At 45.4% G+C, this 23,339-nt stretch overlaps 2 protein-coding genes across 3 annotated transcripts in view; both read left to right on the forward strand.

Moving 5' to 3' along the window:
- The window catches only part of RABGAP1 (RAB GTPase activating protein 1), a 205,318-nt gene that overhangs the window by 82,418 nt on the left and 99,561 nt on the right, over positions 1 to 23,339 (forward strand). Inside the window, exon 13 of the mRNA XM_082263337.1 lies at positions 1,170 to 1,320. Within this exon, the coding sequence (XP_082119463.1) occupies positions 1,170 to 1,320 (151 nt within the window). The remainder of the gene's footprint in view (positions 1 to 1,169; positions 1,321 to 23,339) is intronic.
- LOC309559904 (putative G-protein coupled receptor 21) lies at positions 19,573 to 23,040 on the forward strand. 2 transcript variants are annotated; one of them, XM_082263347.1, is made up of 2 exons: positions 19,573 to 19,709; positions 20,212 to 23,040. In XM_082263347.1, exon 2 carries the CDS (start codon positions 20,403 to 20,405, stop codon positions 22,341 to 22,343), a length of 1,941 nt encoding a protein of 646 aa, XP_082119473.1. In that variant the 5' UTR covers positions 19,573 to 19,709; positions 20,212 to 20,402; the 3' UTR covers positions 22,344 to 23,040. The 2 variants fall into 2 exon arrangements, with proteins under 2 accessions (XP_082119473.1, XP_082119474.1); XM_082263348.1 differs by having other exon boundaries at positions 19,590 to 19,709; positions 20,314 to 23,040.

Below are 23,339 nucleotides of genomic sequence, written 5' to 3' on the forward strand. Positions count from 1 at the left end.
CCTGGCTTTCCAAGCCCTAACCTCCTGGCTTTCCAATCCCTAACCTCCTGGCTTTCCAAGCCCTAACCTCCTCGCTTTCCAAGATTTAGCCTCCTCGCTTTCCAAGCCTTAGCCTCCTCGCTTTCCAAGCCTTAGCCTCCTCGCTTTCCAAGCCTTAGCCTCCTTGCTTTCCAAGCCTTAGCCTCCTCGCTTTCCAAGCCCTAACCTCTTCACTTTCCAAGCCCTCCTGGCCTCCCGAGACCTTGCCTCCTGGCCTCCCGAGACCTTGCCTCCTGGCCTCCCGAGACCTTGCCTCCTGGCCTCCCGAGACCTTGCCTCCTGGCCTCCCGAGACCTTGCCTCCTGGCCTCCCGAGACCTTGCCTCCTGGCCTCCCGAGACCTTGCCTCCTCCGCTCCCGAGACCTTGCCTCCTCCGCTCCCGAGACCTTGCCTCCTCCGCTCCCAAGACCTTGCCTCCTCCCCTCCCAAGACCTTGCCTCCTCCCCTCCCAAGACCTTGCCTCCTCCCCTCCCAAGACCTTGCCTCCTCGCCTCCCAAGACCTTGCCTCCTCGCCTCCCAAGACCTTGCCTCCTCGCCTCCCAAGACCTTGCCTCCTCGCCTCCCAAGACCTTGCCTCCTCGCCTCCCAAGACCTTGCCTCCTCGCCTCCCAAGACCTTGCCTCCTCGCCTCCCAAGACCTTGCCTCCTCGCCTCCCAAGACCTTTACCTCCTTGCCTTTGAAATGCTTGCCTCCTGAGCTTCTCCCCACCTAATACTTTGCTTTTTTCTCCTCTGTCCCTGAGTTCAAATTTATATTGACTCCAGAAAGGACACATCATGAGTCAATATAAATAAAATATGTGTGGATCATGCAGATAAATATTCAATTACAAACATCCCAAACAAAACCATTTTTCAAGCTAAATATACATAGCAGGACTTATGCTACCAGATCACACCAGTATCACTTTGTTAAAGTACAAAAAGCTTTATTTACATAAAAAAAAAATCATAAGGTATTAATACATCACTTAATAATTAAAAATGGTGAGCATGCAGACTTGAATGAGGATCCACAAAAGGCAAAATTCAAGCAGATTTAAAGTTAGGCTTTTAAATAAATAGTTATCTTCCTGTGTAAGAGTCACACTTATTGCATATCCTGATATCTGTTTATATTTTTTTTCAGGCACTTGAACCTGAGCGTGCGTCCTAAGCAGCTCTCGGCACTGGTGAGGAGTGGAGTTCCAGAGGCACTTAGAGGGGAAGTGTGGCAATTGCTTGCTGGATGTCACAACAATGATTACTTGGTGGAGAAATACAGACTGCTCATCACTAAGGTAATGATGGTTTGACACCTTCTGATGCAATACTCTGAGCTAATATGATAACTTTATTATAGGTTTAGTTTCATTATCTGTAAACTATCCGTTGTTTCATTTTATTTGATCAGCCTGTTAAAGAAATCGCAGATGCTTTCCTGTATGACAACTACAATTACCCAAAAAAAAGGAACAAACAAAACCCGGCTGACCTTCCCTACCCCTAAACCTAATCTAACCCAACCCAGCGTGACTGAAAATTGTCCATATTACTAAAACCAATAAAGCGTGCTCACGTGTAATAGCATATTATTGGATAAAGGTACTTCATCACAAGATAAACAGAGACTAGACAAAGGACATGGGGCAGATAGGGGGATTTTGATGGTACCATCTGGGACTAATAGTACATTATATAGACAATAATCTCTTTGATAAAAGTATATTCATTTTATTACAAAATATTATTAAAAAAACATATAACAAAAAACAGGAGCAAGCCATATTACAGCAGAAATACATGTCTCATATCATATGTATCTAATATTTTGATATAGAAATCACGGCTAGCCAGGCGTGGGCCTCAGTGAAATTCGTAAGATCCTCATGTAGTATACCTACTACCCGACATGTTTCGTCTGGGTCCGCTTCCTCAGGGGTATGGGGATGTGCGGTATCAAACAAAACAACTGTATGGCTGCTGTATATGGAGACCAGGGAAACCAGAGGGACGTTCTCCCCCAGGCGAGCATGGAATGCCAACTATGCAAAGGCCCAAAGTCCCTTGTAAAAACAGGTGAGGAAATGCCAGGCGGTGGGAAGGGCTGAAGAAGACACAAAGCAGGGAACTTAATCGGGCTGGATGGAACAGCCTGTTAGGTGGTAAATGGACCCACAACAAGAAAGGATCCAAAGGCTCGTCCAAAAGGAAAACCCAAATATGTCCAACACTGTCAACCACCGCCTGTGCATATTACTAAAATCTTACGACTCTGTACTGTTAGTTGATAAATGGCTTGAAAAATGTTTATTTTAAATAAGGGTCCTACCACATGGGCTTTCCGCCCGGCGGACTCCGTTTTGCTCAGGGGGGATCCATCCACCGATCCCTGCTGAGCAGGCGAATGGCAGGTCCCCCTCCGCTCACTGTGCAGAGACAGACCTATCAGATCCCCGCTCTCCTCTTGGGAGATCGGATGAAAAAGGACCGCCTGTCCGTTTTCATCCGATCCTCCAGACGGATGGAAAATAGGGTTTCCATCCGTCTGGAATTCACGGACAGGATCGGAATCGGATAGCAGCGGGTGTCAGCGGAGATGTCTCTGTTGACATCCGCTGCTCCATAGGGGTGCAGGGAGCATCCAATCGGGTCCGCCTAAATAACTGACAGGCGGACCTGATCGGAATGCCCGTGTGAAAGGGGCCTAAAATGTTTTTGGGCTCTTTCACACGGCCGCTCCGATTTTTTTTTTTTTTATTCCGCTCCGGACACGGATGACAATGGACAATCGCAGCCAGTGAGCCAATGAAAAGAGAGAGGGGTGGGGCCGAGCCGTGGCTTTGTGTGTGAATCGACATGAAGAGCAGCAGTACGGGATCGTTCCTACTTGGGTGCCCCCATGGCAAGCTGCTTGCTTTGGGGGCAAGAGGGAGAGGACTGGAGCGCCGGTGGGGTACCCTAGAAGACAAGGGTTGGAGCTGCTCTGTGCAAAACCAGTGTTTTTTTTTATTTTTTTATTGATTTAACATTTTTTTCTAATATCACTTTAATCTATTTTTTAGTACTCTTCGTGTTGCTTGTTCACTTTGCTCTATTTTAAATGGTTCGGCTTGTTATCAGTTACCAGCTATGGAATTCTGAACCTTGCAGAAAGAATGTACATTTATGTGTTTTTTTTTTTTTTTTAAATTTATTTTATTATTTTATTTTTTTCTTGTTGAGATTATTTTCGTCTTCTGCGGAGTGATGGAAGAAAAAAAAACAACATGATCTAATGCAAGCCTAAGATAACTTTTCAGCTCGCTGTACTGTTTTGTGTCATTTCCTATTCATTGTGTTTTTGGAACAAAAATAAACTTTGATTGGTAGACGGTAGTAAAGGAGTTTACAGGAACTTTTGTTGTTACCGAGATTCTTAATGACAATTTGGCAAGCTGCTGAGGGCCCCATTAGAACATAATCATTTGGGCATAACAGGAAGAAGTTGGGGTGGGGGGGGGATACATTATTATGTCATTAAGTAAGGGACGTTTATGCAGAAAGGATTACTTAAAAAAAAAAAAAAAATCACATCGACTATTTGGCTTCACAGCATTCAACAATTTTTGGAGAAATTGATTGTTTTCTGCAGTGACACCCATATGTGTGTGTGGTAAGAGGCGCTATCAGGTCTATCAACCACTTGCTGACTGCCGCACGACTATTTACGGCGGCAGTCAGCCCCTCACAGGCAAAGTGACGTGGGGGTACCTCACTAGCCTATGAGGCTGTAGGGAACGAGCGCGCGCCGCCGGAAGCGCGCTCCCGCTCGCGGACCCCGCCGCGCGTGTGAGCGGCGGACCAGATGTCCCCCCGCTCACTCGCGATCGTCAGTTACAGAGGGAGAAAGGCAGGCGGTTAATGTAAACAAAGCCGCCTGTCATTCTCCCCTGTGTAACAGCAGAGATCATACGGTCCTGCTATGTAGGATCGTATATCTCTGCTGTTACATAAAAAGCCACATCCCATAACAGTTAGAAGCACGCCCCTAGGGACACACTCAACCCCTCCTTCTCCAATAAAGTTAACCCCTTCCCTGCCAGTGTCATTTTAACAGTAACAGTGCATATTTTTAGCCCTGATTACTGTAGTAATGTCACTGGTAACCCCAAAAGTGTCAAAAATGTCAGTTAAGGGTCCGATCTGTCCGCCACAATGTCGCAGTCCCGCAAAAAAAATCGCAGATCGCCGCCATTACTCGTTAAAAAAAAAATTGGGTACAGCGTCGTACAACCGCGCAATTGTCCGTTAAAGTCACGCAGTGCCTAATAGCAAAATAGGTCCTGGTCAGGAAGGGGGTAAAACCTTCCGGGGCTTAAGTAGTTAAAGCGGAGTTCCACCCTAAAAATTATCTTTCCACCGTCGTCTGCTTGCTTTAAAAAAAACCTGAAAAAGAATTGGATAATTACATTTTTTTTTGTTTCACTTACCTTGTTTTTAATGAAAATATACTTACCTTCCTTCCTCTTCGTCCCTCTGCGCCCGCGCCGTCACTTCCTCCTTGCATTGACTCCTGGGAGATGAACGTCATCGCTCCCAGGAGTCAATGCGCCTGCACCGGCCCCGCTCGTCACTTCCCGTGCAGGCGCTTCATTCCCTGCTGAATAGCTTCTGGGCATGCCGCGTCTCCCCCGGAAGTGAGCAGGGCATTCTGGGACTCCGACGTCACCAAAGAGGACACGAAAAGGGACGCTCCGGCTTCAGCTGCCCACACCTGAGATGGCAGCGCTGGACAAGACATTTTCTAGGTAAGTATTTCTTCTTACAGGTAAGTGAAACAGGGGACAGTTCAGAGGCTATTGTTGCTTAAGTGCACTAGCCCTGACTGTCCCGGGGGTATTTTTAGGGAAAGAAAATAGTTTTAGGTTGGAACTTTACTTTAACCACTTCAAAACCGGGCACTTGCAATGGGTACCCGCATGATTATGAATCTGCTGGCAGTGGTGGACGTATGATTATCAGCCTGCTACTACAGCTTCCCATATATGTCATTATTTGTCTCATGTAACCAATCTGCCAATAAAAATGTTATGTAACCACCTCTGGACCAGAGGGATTTTCCCCCTTATTAACCAGGCCGTTTTTTGCGATTCGGGGCTGTGTTACTTTAATGGACAATTGCGCGGTCGTGCGACGCTGTACACAAATAAAATTGATTTCCTTTTCCCCCACAAATAGAACTTTCTTTTGGTGGTATTTGATCACCTGAATCTGTTGCACATTGTGAACTCAAGACAAAGTGTTACATAACTAATGAGAAATGTTTCAACATAGAAGGGAAAAAAAAAAACGTAAACCACATACCAGAAGCGTGAACGAATCCAACCAGAAAAGGGTGGAACAAAAACGATTTACCTACATGGTATTTTTTGCGCTATAAACAAAAAGTGACAATTCTGGAAAAAAAAAAGAAAAAAAAAAAAAAAAAAAAAATATATATATATATATATATATATTTTTTTTTTTTTTTTCACATTCTGCTATATAACATTCCCAAAAAAAAAAAAAGTTTAAAACTCAAATTTTTTTCATCATTTTAGGCCAATTTGTATTCTGCTACAAGTTTTTGGTAAAAAAAAAATCCCAATAAGCGTATTTTGTTTGGTTTACGCAAAAGTTATCGCGTCTACAAACTAGGGGAAAGCTTTATGTCATTTTTATTTAATTGTTTTTTTTACTAGTAATGGAAGCGATCTGCGATTTTTAGTGGGACTGCGACATTGCGGCGGACAGATCGGACCCCTAACTGATATTTTCGACATTTTTGGGGGTACCAGTGACATCACTACAGTAATCAGTGCTAACAATATGCACTGTTACTGTAATAATGATACTGGCAGGGAAGGGGTTAACCTAGGGGTGTTCAAAGGGTTAAGTGTGAGCCTAGGGGGTGTTTTCTAACCGTGGGGGGAGGGACTTGTGAAATGACCATAGAGATCTGTGTTCCTATATAGAAGGATCACAGGAGCTCTGTGATCATTTCAGATGGAACAGCGGTCAGCTGTGTTTACAACAGCTGACCGTTCTTCTCTCTCAGCGGGGAGCTATCGTGGGTACCCGGCGCATATCAGTCCTGTGCATCGTCATCCCCGCTGTCTAGTGGGGGCGCCCAGGACCACTCCCGCGAGCCGACCTACCCCTACGTCGGTTCGTGCAGCCGAGCCAGCCTGCTGCAGTAAATCTGCGGCGGGCGGTCGGCAAGCAGTTAAAGGAGTTGTAAAATCAGAAGGTGCATTCTATGCATTTAGATAAAAAGCCTTCGGTGTGTAGCAGCCCCCCCCCCCCCCAGCACCTCTAATACTTACCTCAACCCCCTCTCCGTTTAGTTATGTTGACGAGTCCCTCAGTTGTTCTGGGACTCTCCCTCCTGAGTGGCTGAGATACAGCTGTGGCGCCATTGGCTCCTATGGCTGTCATTCAAAGTCAATGAACCAATCGGGAGAAGGAGGGGCAGAATCCATGTCTGAATGGACAAATGGAGCTGCAGCTTGGCTCGGTTGCCCCCATAGCAAGCTGCTTGCTTTGGGGGCCCCCGATAGGAGGGAGGGGCCAAGAGCAGGAGGGAGGGGCCCCGAGAAGAGGAGGATCTGGGTTGCTCTGTGCAAAACCAGCTACACAGAGGAGGGAAGTGTAACACGTTTGTTATTTACAATCACTTTAAGGTGTTATAAACCCAGATCCTGCAGTCACTAAATCTGGTCTCCCACAGTACACAGAACATGGAAATGCAATTATTTTAGTAAATATAAACTGATAAATATCTTTTCTTATCAGCTGTATATAGCAATTAGAGCAATCTTGTGACTTGTATCAGTGAGTGCTGATATTTTGTAGGAGGAGTTTTCATTTCTCCCACGATTGTCCTATCAGGCTTCAAGACCCTTAATTCCCTGTCTGACCATGTCTGGACGGTGCTGATTGGCCCTGTGCTGATCACATGTACCCTCCCAAGAAAAAAAAAAAATCATCCATCATTTACGATGTGACATCCCACCCACTGTGTTCTTTTTTAGTTACTGGGCATGGAGGAGGGAGGGAGGGACTGGGCTGTCATTTAGGATCTGTATACATGCCCACATGTGTGATGGTAATACCATGTGACCTGAATAGCTCAGCTAAAACAGGAAGTGTTCTGAGCAATAGAGGCCAAACTGAGCATGTGCAGCTGAACTGTGCTTATCTGGACTTATCCAGAGTGAACATGTAGGAGAGGGGAGGATCTGTGCATACAGGATCACACAGCCTTTTTACACAATGCAGAGGATTAATGACTTAAGCGGAGTTCCACCCATATTTGCAAGTTGCTTTTACTCACATGCCCACCCGCAGTGCAGCCCTAAAGGGATATTCATTTTTTTTTTTTAAATTATGTCTAAATAACTTTTTCTCTTTCGTTAATTGACGGACACAGCTCCTGATCTTCATAACCATTGGGTTATACTGCCCCCTACAGGAGTAGGACACTAGGCAGAAAAAGAATCTGGCTACGCCTATGGGCAGTTCCAGGGGCTATACTCTCTCTCCCTGCTATACGTATTTAGTTTTTTTCTGCCTAGTCAGGAGTAAGGACCTCGTTCCTTGCTGGGGTCTCTGGAAAATTTTTTTAGATAGAAATTTCTCCTCCTGGTTTTTTCCTATGAGATCTACAATCAACTGCCGGACTGGGCGACGGTATGGATAATCTAGATCCACTGGTCAACCCAGTCTGGCCAGTGAGCGCGCACAGGCCTCGGCTCTGCGCTAGGTCGGCTGCGACATAGCCCCACCGGACAGGGCTGGCCTGCGAGTTAAACGCCTGGTGAGGTCGCATACGACTAGGTCTCGGCCCAAGTCGCAGTGTTCCTCCTGGACAACAGCCCCCTATTTCCATGGAGAGGGGTTCTGTCTGGAGTGTGCCCGCCTGGTTCCTGGTATGGTGAATAGCTGTCCCCTCCCTCTCCCCCTGGAGAGACCTGAGCCACCAGCCGGCACCAGAGGCTATCACAGCAATCGGGAGACCCAGAACCGGGAGTTCTGGGTCCCGATCGCTAGTACGGGGCCCGGGGCTCCTGCTGAGACCTCGGTCTCTGTGCTGGGAGTGTGCTGTGCGGCACGCATTTATGAATGCAGGAGGACACTGATGAATGCAGGAGGTCACTGAGGAATGCAGGAGGTCACTGAGGAATGCAGGAGGACACTGATGAATGCAGGAGGACACTGATGAATGCAGGAGGTCACTGAGGAATGCAGGAGGTCACTGATGAATGCAGGAGGACACTGATGAATGCAGGAGGACACTGATGAATGCAGGAGGTCACTGATGAATGCAGGAGGTCACTGATGAATGCAGGAGGACACTGATGAATGCAGGAGGACACTGATGAATGCAGGAGGACACTGATGAATGCAGGAGGACACTGATGAATGACGGGGGATATTGATGAATGGAGTAGGACATGAAGGAGGGCATTGATGAATGAAGGAGAACATGGAGGAGATTGACGAATTGAGGAGGAGATTGACGAATTGAGGGGGAGATTGACGAGCTGGGGGAGGAGATTGTCGAATTGAGGAGGAGATTGACGAATTGAGGAGGAGATTGACGAATTGAGGAGGAGATTGACGAGTTGAGGAGGAGATTGACGAGTTGAGGAGGAGATTGTCGAATTGGGGGAGGAGATTGTCGAATTGGGGGGAGATTGATGAATGAAAGAGGGCATTGATGAATGAAGGATAAATTGATGAATGGAGGTGATTGATGATTGAGGGATAGATTGATGAATGGAGGAGATTGATGAATGCAGGAGGGCATTGATGAATGGGGGGGGCATTGATGAATTGAAGAGGGGCAATGTGCATGAGAACAGCTTCTCTCTCCCTCCTTATTTGCTCAGAGACAGCTGTCAATCACAGTCAGTAAGGAGGAAGTGGGGGGGCGGAGCCGTGCAGTGTGTGTCAGTGGATGCACAGAGTGTGGCTCGGGAGTGAGCACACAGGAACGCTCCTATAACAAGCAGTTTTCTATGATGGAACCCTCCGGGGGGGGACATTGACTGGAGCGTCGAGTCTGCTCTGTGCAAAACCTAAACAAGTCCTTAGATAGCCATCACAGGTGCAAGAGTGCCCAATAGAAGATTCCCCCTTTATTCCTGTTCCGGATTAGATTTTCCCTTTATTCCTGTTCCGGTGACCACTCTCTTTAGATTTTTCCTTCACTCTCAGTAGTCACCAGGACAAAGAAGGGTTCATCTTCTTAGGGGGGCAGAGGCATTATTAAAAACCAGACAGGGGTTCAAAGCCCTCGCCACCGCTCTAGAATTTAATCCTAGACTGACTTATGAAAAGAGTTGCAGTTTGAGATTGCAGCGATCACCTCACTACCCTTTCCATTCAGCGGATTCTGTTTTCCCATAATTACACATCTGCCAGCATAGGTGCCTTCACCATCATATAATAAGCAATGGGTACCCACATGATTATAGATCTGCTGGCAGTGGTGGACGTATGATTATCAGCCTGCTAGTACAGCCGCCCATATATATCATTATTTGTCACATGTAACCAGTGAAATCTGCAAAAAAAAAATATTATTTAATGCAAATAGGTTAGAGCCAATCAGAGGCTCAGACAGGGGCTTATATAGTTGGATGCAATTAGAAAAGACTGCAAACTGGTGTACATCAAATAACTGTGCGAAGCAGAAAGGTAAATTAGCGATTTGCATGGCAGGCCTTTAACCCCCTCCCCCCCACGTCTCTTTAACCACTTCAATACTGCGCACTTTCACCCCCTTCCTGCCCGGGCCAGTTTTCAGCTTTCAGCGCTGTCACACTTTGAATGACAATTGCGCCGTCATTCAACACTGTGCCCAAATTTTAATTTTATACATTTTTTTCACACAAATAGAGTTTTCTTTGGTGGTATTTAAGCACCCCTGGGTTTCTCGTAAAGATCTAGGAGTTGTAAGGAGCTCGCAGTGATGTGCACCTTGGGGGTGGTGTCCCAGGGGTGCAATAAAATTACTATGGGTTTGGGACCACATTGAGGTTCACCGGCACAAGGTCACATCATTTTGGGACGGGCCATTTTGACTAGCTCAGAGTAATTTTTATATTGTCCGGAATGGCCACCTTGCATAATGCACATGCCTTTTTTCAAAACGGGGGTCTGTCTTCTAGCAAGCCCTCACCAAGTACTTGAAGAATTGGCTTTTTCAGGTCCCTAAGGAGAAGGACTGCTCTCTTCAGATCCTTAAGGAAGAGGACTTCCTTCTTCAAATCCCTAAGGAAGAGGACTTCCTTCTTCAAATCCCTAAGGAAGAGGCCTTCCTTCTTTGGATCCCTAAGGAAGAGGCCTTCCTTCTTTGGATCCCTAAGGAAGAGGCCTTCCTTCTTTGGATCCCTAAGGAAGAGGCCTTCCTTCTTTGGATCCCTAAGGAAGAGGCCTTCCTTCTTTGGATCCCTAAGGAAGAGGCCTTCCTTCTTTGGATCCCTAAGGAAGAGGCCTTCCTTCTTTGGATCCCTAAGGAAGAGGCCTTCCTTCTTTGGATCCCTAAGGAAGAGGACGGGCATCTTCAGATATGAAAGTGGGGGGTGTCATGGCGCTCTTCTAATATCCCAAGGTGGTACAAGGAATGTGGGTGGATGGGAGGGGGGGGGGGGGGTTATGGGGCTGCGTGGGGGGGGGGGGAACAAAGTTTGGTAATGTAGGGAAGCTATAGTCTGCGGCAGCCGGCTGAAGCGTGGAGAAGATGCCTGAGGAAGAGGACGGGCATCTTCAGATGCCTGAGGAAGAGGACGGGCATCTTCAGGTCCCTGAGGAGAAGGACGGGCGTCTTCAGGTCCCTGAGGAGAAGGACGGGCGTCTTCAGGTCCCTGAGGAGGAGGACGGGCGTCTTCAGGTCCCTCAGGAGGAGGACGGGCGTCTTCAGGTCCCTGAGGAGGAGGACGGGCGTCTTCAGGTCCCTGAGGAGGAGGACGGGCGTCTTCAGGTCCCTGAGGAGGAGGACGGGCGTCTTCAGGTCCCTGAGGAGGAGGACGGGCGTCTTCAGGTCCCTGAGGAGGAGGACGGGCGTCGTCAGGTCCCTGAGGAGGAGGACGGGCGTCTTCAGGTCCCTGAGGAGGAGGACGGGCGTCTTCAGGTCCCTAAGGAGCGGGGTATCCTAGGTAGACCACATTACCTTGCCCCTGTCTTCCTTTTCGGAGTTTGGACCATTACTGACCCTCGAGCAGTAGAAAAGTGTTTCTGGAAATTATTTTAGCGCATGGTCACCTGTGCTTCATTGAAGTCTTTTGTGATTATAACAGCAATTCTCTTTCTGGAGCCAGTGAAAAACCGCTTTAAATTGCTTTTCTAATTTTTATGCAATTTTTTTAACCTGGCAAGGCCCTAGGTTTCAGTATTTATCTGGTTTACCTGTCCACAGATTTATAACCTTGATTACATCATACCCCCAAGGTTTTACTCTGTATTACAGCTGTGTAAGAGCAGTTAGGCCCCTTCACACAGGCCGGATCCCAGTTTTCTTAGCAGGGGATCTGTCCACTGATCCCCTGCTGAGCGGAGCAGCCAGATGACAGCCTGTTCTGTTCTATGGGTAGCTGGCTTTCTCTATACATCCCACTGCCCTCTGAGCCAACCCTAGGCTCTGTATGCTGCCTTTGATGAAGCTGGTGGACAGAGTGAATCTGCCGAACTTAGCAATTATCCACAAAATCTTCAGGGTTTGCACTCTTAGATTTTTTTTTTCTAGGGCACTCCATGGATATTATTACTCCTAAGGCTCGTACACACTTGACGAAAATCGGACGAAATATCCTCCGATTTTTCTCTCTCATGCTCAGCGATCGTAACCGTTTTTAGTTGACCGTGCATAATGTTCACGAAATTTCTCGTCCGATTTTTTTTTTTTTTTTTTTTGGGGACATTTGTACCTAGACTTCCGGGTCGTCAGCAACTTCAGATCATGCGCGGTCTTTTGTATCCGATTTTTCGCGGACGTACTGCATACACATTAAACGAAAATTGGTCGTGCTGGGGACGGACGATAAAAATTTTGGTGTTTGTCCCTCCGTTTTTTTTTTCGTTGAAAATGTCAGCATCGGCTGCCGAAAGTTGTGTACACACTAGCCGAAAATCGTATGATTTTACCTCGGATGAGAATTTTCGGCAGATTTTAAGCCTATTCTCAAGGTAATCATTTTTATCATCCAAGTGGTTACAACAGGTCTTCAAGTGCCCCTATGCTCTATCCCTCTCCCATTGCCCCTTTCAGGTTTTTTTTTTTTTGGGGGGTCTTGGTACAATGTATTGGGATCTAGTTTGACTTCATACACTTTGCTTATGTGGGAGATGTGATTAGTCTTATTTGTGCATAGTACCTCTTTAAGAGTCTGTTCCTTCTCCTCCTGGAAGTCGAGCACAATATTCCCGATGCACATGTTCCTGAAAATTGGCTGTCAATGTGAGTGGGTGCTGCAGTGATCACCAGTTGAAAAATGAAGACATTCATAGCAGAATGTGTCCAGCACGCCTAGGATCTCCATAACGGATCCAAAGCTCTATTCCGCGATCGCATCACGATTACACAAGCAATTTTTCGGAGCCTCGCAGGATCCCTTCATCTGGCATGTGACAGCCACATTCCTGGTGAAACGGTTCTGCAAGGCTTCTGTAATCGTGATGTGATCGCAGAATAAAGCTTTGGACCTAAGTAAAAAGAACAGAAAAAAGAATATCGGACTGTACAGGCCAGAAGGAGCATGCATACAATTAGTAAAAATGTTTATTTAGATATCAAACATTAAAAAACAGACAAAGGTGCCAACGCATCCATTTGTATTTAAAAACACATAGAGCAGTTTTCTGCATGTGATAATTTAATCAGAGGATGAGCACTATATGTGATGGGTCCTCACATGCCACCGCATTTCGCCAATTGCTTCATCAGGGCTACAAAGACCACATATTACTCATTTATGGAAAAGAACCGCATCATTTACAATCATATTTGGGTACATATAATACAATCTTTATATTTTACATTCAAAATCATTGTTGTGACCAATGTCGGACACAACGGGACCCACCTCAGATAGCAGCCACACCCGCACATAAAACTCCCTGGGTGGGCGTCGGGGCAATAGGAAGAAAACTTCAAACGAGGGAAATCCGCCCTAAAATATTTACAGATCGTAGTGAATATGTATCTATCATACAATATCTACATTACCTCTCTATTAACTGTACGGACACACCGGGACCGACCTAAGATAGCAACCACACCCGCACACAAAACTCCCTGGGTGGGCACCGGGCAACAAGAAGAAAACTTCAAATGAGGGAAATCCGCTCTAGAATATTTACAGATCATAGTGAATATCTAGTGAATATCGATCTATCATGCAATATCTACATTACCTCTCTATTAACTGTACAGACCCACCGGGACCCACCTAAGATAGCAACCACACCCGCAGACAAAACTCCCTGGGTGAGCGCCGGGCAACAAGAAGAAAACTTCAAATGAGGGAAATCCGCCCTAGAATATTTACAGATTGTAGTGATTATCTATCATACAATATCCACATTACCTCTCTATTAACAACTGTACAGATCCTATAAGTGGGGCACTTACTATGCATCAACTCTCCTAGAAATGCCATCTATTCAGTCAGGGTCCAGAGAGGTACCGCTTGGGCAGGAATATATGGATCAGCATAAAGGAGGGGACAGAATCTAATATATTCAAGACCAGATCTTAAAGAGGTACAAGACGTGAAACATGAGGATATATAGCATATACATTTGTATTTACAAACTTCAGAATAATATCACATTTCCTTCACTTCATCCATCAGAATTACCTTCAAAATCTGTCTGTATCCCCACCCATATAGTGGATTAAAGCCTCACACAGATGGGAAAACGGTGCTGAGCCTTCCTACAAAGGAATACAAGCCAGAGGAAGTTTCTCCCGATCCATTTTGGGGACTCCCATATAATCTGAAAATTGCACTTCTTTCCACTTAAACTTAAACATGCATATAACTTACTACTGTATATCCAGGGGAATCTCCAGGCAATGGCAGCGATCAACAGGTCACCAGACGGGCCAGCTGACCGCAGACACAGATGCCCAACACCAAGGATAACCAGCAAAGCCACAATGCCACTCCATATACCATTCACCGACGCAACATTCACCAGACTCTCAACGCGCCACCTCAGCTATGCACCGGCTCTGTATGTAGTTATCCCCGGTTGAATGGAGGATGTATCTGCCAAGTCTCCTTTTATGCCCCCTCTGCCCATCCATTAGCGTCCAGGTGGACCTATTGTATGACCGCATCCCTCAGTGGAGGGAACGCCCCTGTCACGTCTTCTCTGTGCGCCAGGGCAATTGCGTCACACATGGAGACATCAGGCAGAAAGGTCCACGCCATTGGGCTTTGTAGTTCGCCGCACAACCGAAGACACCGCCCGTGTCATCGATCACATGATCGGGTAGGCAGAGCAAAGTCCCAAGTGCCGGCCAACCCCACGCACAGGTCCCATCTCCACACATAGCATACGGGACATGAGAACATAATAACCCGCTTGCCAATGACGTAGACCATGGGTGTCCAACCTTGTGGCTTCTCTGGGCCACATTGAGTGTAGAGAAATTTTCTCGGGCCGCATATAAAATATATACTATAGTTAAGGTATATAAGTAATAAAACATTGCCGCGCCCTTCCCACGCTGCTGCGCTCCCCCCCCTCCAGCACTAATTTAACACAACTAGTGGATGATCCCCTCTGAGGCAGCCTCTGCCTACAGTTAGTTGGAAGCCGCTGTGGCCGTGCCCCCGACTCAACTTCCTTCCTACCCAGAAAAAAATAAAAATAAATTGTCAGCGGGCAGTGGGCCGCATTGCCTGCGGTTCCGGGCCACAGGTTGGACATGCCTGACGTAGACCAAACGCCCACACCAAAGAATAAGTCCGTGCATGTGCGGCTACCCCAAGGCATACCCTGTGTGTCCGCGCATGTGCGGCTACCCCAAGGCATACCCTGTGTGTCCGCGCATGTGCGGCTGCCCCAATGCATACCCTGTGTGTCAATGACAAGAGTCACATCCATCTCCTTAGAATTTCCAGGGAAAAAAGTGAGACTTTGGAGTATGTATATATAATAAAAAAGAATCCTATATATTTCCAACAATAACCATTTCCGCATCATAATATATAACATAGCATATCACTGGGGAAAAATTAATTACATAGGCGCACTTTTATCTATAACAATATCGTACATGAACAGAAACTTGGCTAAGATAGAATATAGTCTATAGGAAAGGTTTGTAGCTCAACATATCATTCAGTCCAGGGGGAGTGGTAGCCCTAAGGTCATAAATCCATCTTGATTCTTTGCATAGGAATCTTTTATCCAGGTTTACCCCTCTTGGGTCCTCAGGGACCATTTTGAGGACCGCAAATTTGATGTGGGAATCATCACAGTTGTGTCATAGCCCCACATGTCTCCCAATTGGGGTGTTGATTTAGCCATTTTCTATTATATGACATAAGGCCCTTCTGGAAAAATTATTTTCCAGAAGGGCCTTATTGTCTTTCCCACGTAGAATACTCCACACAGGCTTAACATAATATGTACCACTCCCCTTGTCTGACAAGTAACCTGCTGTTTGACAGGATTCTGCTGTTTGGTAGCCTAAAGGATGAACCCTCCAGGACCCAAGGGCAGAAATCGCATATTGCACATTTAAATAATCCCACACGATTAGCATTGTTGGTCTTTGGTCTCCTTTAGTGACTGCTAACCATCCAGTCTCGCAGCAAAGTAAATCGTCTATAAACCATTTTGGGTCTATTGCCCAAGTATTTGTTAAGTATGGGGTCGCTAGTTAAGAGACTCCAGTTTTTTTCCAATAACTTTCTAATTTGAGCATATGGTTGAGTATATGATGACCATATATGTCACACTAACTTCCAAAGCTTTTGACCTGTTCTTTAGAACCTAGGTGTGCTGGTGACATACAGTTGTGCTGAAAACTTTACGTAGCCTGGCAGAAATCGTGAAATTTTGGCATTGAAAACATGACTGATTATTTTTTGTGGTATTGGCGCAATAAAGGCTTCTTTCTGGCAACTCGACTATGCAGACCATTTTTGAATAAGTATTGTCACATTGTGCTCCTTAAAAACAACCTGTATTTCTCCTGAGATCATCTGTGGGGTTTTTCTTTGTATCCCAAACACTTCTTTGAAGTTCTGGCTTGGACTACCCGGATCTTGGCTTGGTGTCAAGAAATCCATGAATTTTCCACTTCTTAATAAGTGACTGAACAGTACTGTCTTGCATATTGAAGGCTTTGAATATCTTTTTGTATTCTTTTCTATCTTTATAAAGTTCCATTACCCTGTTATGCAGATCTTTTTATAGTTCTTTTTTTGCTCTCCATTACTTAGTATCTAGTCTGCTCAGTGCATCCACGTGAGAGCTAATAAATGAATTGACTATTTATACAGAGTCAGACACCAATTGTAGATTAAAAGCCACAGATGTGGGAAATTACCTTAATTGCCATTTTACCCTGTGTGTGTCATCTTGTGTTTCTGTACCAAGGGCAAATATTCCAGGGGATATTTGGGTTATTTAAAAAGGAGCCAAATAACATGTTAATAAATGGCTTCATATGGTCACTATCCTTAAATAAGAGTTTTTTGGCATCATCAATCCGACTCTTTAATATTAATGCCAAAGTTTCAGGATTTCGACCAGGGGATGCAAACATTTGAGCATATTTGTACATTCTGCTTCTCCCTGTCCTGGGACACCAGGCTGGATGGTGTCAGCGAGAGAGACAGTGAGCACTCAAGCTCCCCTTCTCCGACATTTAGAGTTACCATCACATAGCTCCTATAGATATCAGGCATGGAGGATAGAGAAGCCTGGGCAACAGACAATTGTCCGCCACCTTTCAGCAATATCACGGCTTTTGTCATCTTGACTGGCAACCTTCTTGTGTGCAATCCAACCAGAACAAAACTCTGGGAGGATCTGCTAGTGATAGTACAGCAAACTGGTCACTTTACAGTGTAAAATAAGGATCCTGTTGGGTTTGGTGGAGCAGTGTAGAGATGCATCTGTTCACATTACGTGCCATGCCATGTCTCTCGGGAAGGCAATGAGCACTCAAGCTCTCCTTCTCCTACACTTAGGTTAGGCAGATCCGGTTAGGCAGGATAGATTTGGGTTTGGCAGAGTAGCGTAGAGATGTATCCGTTCATGTTACGCACCAGGCCATATCCCTTGGGAAGGGAGTAATGCCGGAAGGGTTTGCTAGTGATAGTGCACCAACCTGAGAACTTTACCCAGTAAAATGTAGATCCTGTTAAGCTGGATAGAATTGGGTTTGGTGGACTAATGTAGAGATGCATCTGTTCATATTAAGTTCCAAGCCATGCCTCCCTGGGAAGGGAGTAATTCCAGAAGTGTTTGCTGGTGATAGTGCAGCACACTGGGCACTTAACCCGGTAAAATGAATATCCTGTTAGGCAGGATAGAGTTGGGTTTGGTGGACTAGTATAGAGATGCATCGGTTCATATTAAGCACCAAGCCATGCCTCCATGGGAAGGGAGTAATGCCGGAAGGGTTTGCTGGTGATAGTACAACAACCTGGGCAGGTTAACAAGTAAAACAAAGATCTGATTAGATCCCTAGATAGAGTTGGGTTCGGCAGAGCAGTGTAGAGATGCATGCGTTCACGTTCTGCACCAGGCCATGCCCCTTGGGAAGTTTTAATTCTGGAAGGGTTTGCTAGTGATAGTGCAGCAACCTGGGCACTTTACCCAGTAAAATGTAGATCCTGTTAAGCCGGATAGAGTTGAGTTGGTGGAGAAGTGTAGCGATGCATCGGTTCATATTAAGCGCCAAGCCATGCCTCCCTGGGAAGGGAGTAATCCCGGAAGGGTTTGCTGGTGATAGTGCAGCACACTGGGCACTTTACCCAGGAAAATGAAGATCCTGTTAGGCAGGATAGAGTTGGGTTTGGTGGACTAGTGTAGAAATGCGTCTTTTCATATTAAGCGCCAAGCCATGCCTCCATGGGAAGGGAGTAATGCCGGAAAGGTTTGCTGGTGATAGTACAGCAACCTGGGCACTTTACCCGGTAAAATGGAGATCCTGTTAGGCAGGATAGAGTTGGGTTTGGTGGACTAGTGTAGAGATGCATCTGTTCATATTAGGTGCCAAGCCATGCTTCCCTGGGAAGGGAGTAATTCCAGAAGGGATTGCTGGTTATAGTGCAGCACACTGGGCACTTAACCCGGTAAAATGAATATCCTGTTAGGCAGGATAGAGTTTGGTTTGGTGGACTAGTGTAGAGATGCGTCTGTTCATATTAAGCACCAAGCCATGCGTCCATGGGAAGGTAGTAATTCCGGAAGGTTTTGCTGGTGATAGTACAGCAACCTGGGCAGGTTAAACCAGTAAAACAAAGATCTGATTAGATCCCAAGATAGACTTGGGTTTGGCAGAGCAGTGTAGAGATGCATCCGTTCACATTATGTGCCAGGCCATGTCCCTTGGGAAGGATTAATTCCGTAAGGGTTTGCTGGTGATAGTGCAGCACACTGGGCACTTTACCCGGTAAAATGAAGATCCTGTTAGGCAGGATATAGTTGGCTTTGGTGGATTAGTATAGAAATGCGTCTTTTCATATTAAGCACCAAGCCATGCCTCCATGGGAAGGAGTTTGCTGGTGATAGTACAGCAACCTGGGCAGGTTAAACCAGTAAAACGTAGATCTGATTAGATCGAGTTGGGTTCGGCAGAGCAGTGTAGAGATGCATTCATTCACATTATGTGCCAGGCCATGTCCCTTGGAAAGTGAATAACTCGAAGTATAACTAGATTAAAAAAGTATTTCTAAGAAGGCATTGAGGAATTCTATGTGATTTATCTTTTTTTTTTTTGGCCTCTACTGTTCGTTCCGGAATTTAGGAGCGAGTCATTTCTAGTCCTCCCGCATGGTAATCCATTATTTTTGTCTTCACATAACCGTAACTTTTGATGCTTTCTTCTTGTAACAAATTTGTTCTACAAAATAAACTGAACCCGGGACAGCCACAAGAGCTAGAGTTTATCATTTTTGGCTTCTTCCAAAAGCCATTTCTTTTTATGTGAAGAATTTGTCATTTTTTTTTTTTCCGTTTTGATGTCCGAAGACAAAGTTAAAAGCTCCGCAGATAGCAATTCACACATCTATCATGTTTATTTTGGCTCAGGCAGCCATTCATTTTGTTTTCGAAGAATGACCTTTAGGGGTTACAATATTTTTGAGCTAAGCTGGTCTTGTCAGATGGCTGATTATATGGTGGAAGCCAGTTGCCTTTTTTTTTTTTTTTTTAATTCTTTTAGCATCTGTGGTCTCAGTGCTGAAGTTATCTGAGAGCACTCAGTGCTTAGCCCGAGCCTTCCGATCTCCGTGTCTGGGTACTGTAGCGCAGTCTGGGATCCTGGCTGATCTTGGCAGTGCATGAGAAGGGAGGAGGAGAGGAGGGTTTGCAGAGGACCACACTCTCACAAAGGCATTTTCTCCATTCTGCAGCAAAGTGAGCTGCAGTCCTCCTGCAGGACTCCTCCAGACCTTGTGACTCAAGTCAGGTAAATCATCTCTTAGGCATTTTGAATTTTTTTTTTCTTCTTTGCAGTGTAACTATTAGAAGCCCTAAAAATTTGCTTATTACAATTTTTTTGATTGTGTTAATTGCAATCATTGCAATTTTTAAATGCATGTAGAGAAGACAGATTTTTAGAAGGGATGCTTTGCTTTTTTAGTTATAAGGGCTGCTATTGAATGTAGGCTCAGGTGTCCTTTATTCTGTGTCCTAGAAGCACGCTGCAGATATATAATGCAGAGCTGCTGGATGACTCTGAAAGAATGCAGACGGCATCTTTTCAATTAACTACATTTATATGCAAGGAAAGCAGGCTAAAGTACTCCTATGTAGCTGTGCTTGTAGAGATGATTTATGCCAGACTGCAGCTCTATATATTATTCAGAACCGTATGCTCTTTAAATGGAGTAGGGGCATTAAGCTAATTTTGGTAGCAAGGGCAGCTTAATCTTAAAGTGAAAGTTGACTGGCTTCATCTGACTTTGCAGGAATGATAGATAAGGACCCTTGTGAGACAGCAACTGTGAAAATGCAGGGATGCAGTTATCGGCTGGATACTGTACAAACGTTGTCACATTCTTTCCTCTCAGCTGCTCTGGTATCTAGTGTGGAAGTGTAATGATGGAGTGGGATTGCCTCGGCTAGAGGACGGGAGAACCCACATGACCCAGGCTTCCTGATGACTGCACCTTTTTGTCCTACGTTCCCTTACAGAGCTTCGCCCACGATCTTTCGAACATGGCAGGAGATTGGTTCGGCACTGCTCTGTAGAAAAGTTAAAGGGAACAGGTCCAGCTTGACGGGAGTTCTATCAAGACTAGCCACAGGATCCTCTGCAGAATCGCGACGGAGACGCAGGCATGGTTCTGATATCCTTGGCCATCTAAAAATGAACTCTTCCTCAGAGGGAAATATCAGCAGTTTATTCTGTTTATTGGGAGTAGGAGCTCATGAATCCATTCCAGTTTGCCTTCTCGAAGTGGGAATCATCATCTTCCTGACTGTGCTAATCATCTCGGGCAATTTGATTGTTATCTTTGTTTTCCATTGTGCCCCTTTGCTCAACCACCACACCACCAGTTACTTCATCCAGACGATGGCCTATGCTGACCTTCTAGTCGGAGTTAGCTGCTTGGTACCATCTTTCTCTTTGCTGCACCATAGTGTCCTTCTACCGGAGCAAATCGTGTGCAAAATGTTTGGTTATGTAGTGTCCGTGCTCAAAAGCGTCTCCATGATGTCTTTGGCCTGTATCAGCATCGATCGGTACATAGCTATAACCAAGCCACTGACCTACAACACTTTAGTGACGGCGTGCCGCCTTCGCTTTTGCATTCTGTTGCTCTGGGTGTACTCCTGTGCCATATTCCTGCCTTCCTTCCTAGGCTGGGGAAAACCTGGATATCACGGAGATGTCTTCCAGTGGTGTGCCGTGTTCTGGCCCACCAACCCGTACTTCACTTCTTTCATCGTGGTTATGCTTTATGCCCCAGCAGCTACTACCGTTTGTTTCACTTACTTCAACATTTTCCGCATTTGCCAGCATCACACCAAGGAGATCAACGAAAGGCGCGTACGATTCAGCACCACAGAAACGGACCCAGCCCAAAGCCAACCTAGCCCAGAGAAACGATATGCGACTGTCCTTTTTCGCATCACCAGTGTTTTCTATATACTGTGGTTACCCTACATCATCTACTTTCTCCTGGAGAGTTCCAAAGTCTACTCCAACCTGACTGCTTCCTTTCTCACCACCTGGTTGGCCATCAGTAACAGTTTCTGTAACTGTGTGATCTACAGTATGTCCAACAGTGTTTTCCAGAAAGGCCTGAAGCGTCTTTCTGGAGCCATTTGTGCCTCTTGTTCTAGACGAGGGGAAACACGCGAAGTAACAGGTGCTTCCATTAAAAGAACAATGGATACCAGACAATGGGAAACGCGTGAAGTACCAAGTACTTCCAGTAAAAGGCCGATGGATAGCAGAAAAGGGGAAACATGTAAAGGACCTGGTGCTTCCAGTAAAAGACCAGTGGATACCAGACAAGGGGAAATGCTTGAAGGACCTGGTGCTTCCAGTAAAAGACCAGTGGATACCAGACAAGGGGAAATGCTTGAAGGACCTGTTGCTTCCAGTAAAAGACCAGTGGATACCAGACAAGGGGAAATGCTTGAAGGACCTGGTACTTCCAATAAAAGACTAATGGATACCAGACAAAGCGAAACACGTGAAGTACCAGCTACTTTCAGTAAAGGGCAAATGGATACCAGACAAGGGGAAACGTATGAAGGACTGGGTACTTCCAAAAAAAGACCAATGGATACCAGACAAGGGAAAATGTTTGAAGGACCTAGTACTTCCAGTAAAAGACCAGTAGATACCAGACAATGCGAAACACGTGTTGTACCCAGTACTTTCAGTAAAAAAACAACAGATACTAGACAACGGGAAACGCGTGAGGTACCTAGTACTTCCAGTAAAAGGCCGATGGACACCAGACAAGGGGAAATGTGTGAAGGACCTGGTTCTTCTAGTAAAAGACCAAAGGATACCAGACTGGGGGAAACGTGTGAAGAACCAGGTCCTTCCTATAAAAGACCAACGGATACCTGCAACCCATAAGAATCACGAGCCATGTGTTCATTGGTTGTTCCATAGACCAAATAAAATTTACACCACTGTGTACTCATCCAAGGGGAGCAATAAAAGAACCTTTCTAATCCAAGGTTACATCGAGTGCTTTAGTCCCATGGTGGACCTCTTCTTTAGCTCTCTGTTTTTTTTCTAGGTACATTTTTGGAGCTTATGGTAGGTTCTCTTTATTTGATTTGCCTGCACTGTGCTAGACCTTTGGGGATTCAGCCATTTTTTTTTTATTCTGCCAGCTCCGTAACTGATTTATAAGCTCCAAAAATTGCAAGTGAGACGTATTGCTGCTTCGGGCTCATTATCTGCAGATAGAATTGTAACTTTCGTGTGGTCTCTCCAGCGTCTCACTTCAGGAGCCGTTTTATTTGGGTTTCCACTCAAGATGGATCTATTTGTTAGTGTGATGGATTACGCTCATTGTGACCTGACGCTTGACACAGCCTTGTGTGCGCTCCTTCATAGACGGCAGAAGCCCGGCACCCTTCCTTTAAGGAGTGATTGCAATAGAAGCAGCTTGTTTGTAATATATGGGCATCTTTATTTTGTTACACAGTTTTGTTCAATTTGGTTTTAACCAAATTTAATGCAATATTTTTCTAAGTGAAAAAAAATTATATAATATATATATTAATGATATTTAAAAAAAAAAAAAAATGCTGAACACTGGAATCTTTTTAGCATAATTTAAATCTATTTTACTTAATGTCTTTATACCGGTTGTGTGTTAGGGGCATAGTCATACCAAATGTTTTATTGGATAGGGCAGACTTATCGAACTTGTCTTCTGTAAACCTTTTGGTGCCCATTGGGTCTCCGAAGCTAAATGAGGCCCCAAACTGCTGTATAGCTATTAAAAGTTTAAATCTTTCAATATTTGTTAGCTTTTGTAGATCCTGACTGGTTTAAAGTGTAGGTCCAGACACTACTTTTTTTTTTTTTTTTTAATGGTATATGTGGGTTTTTTGTGTA

Source organism: Pelophylax lessonae (genome assembly GCF_965119305.1).
Source record: "Pelophylax lessonae genome assembly, chromosome: 7".
In the NCBI taxonomy this organism is placed as follows: Eukaryota; Metazoa; Chordata; class Amphibia; order Anura; family Ranidae; genus Pelophylax; species Pelophylax lessonae.

Excerpts from the sequence above, each read along its gene's own strand:
- LOC309559904 (XM_082263347.1), top strand. The coding sequence starts at position 20,403 with ATGACTGCACCTTTTTGTCCTACGTTCCCTTACAGAGCTTCGCCCACG.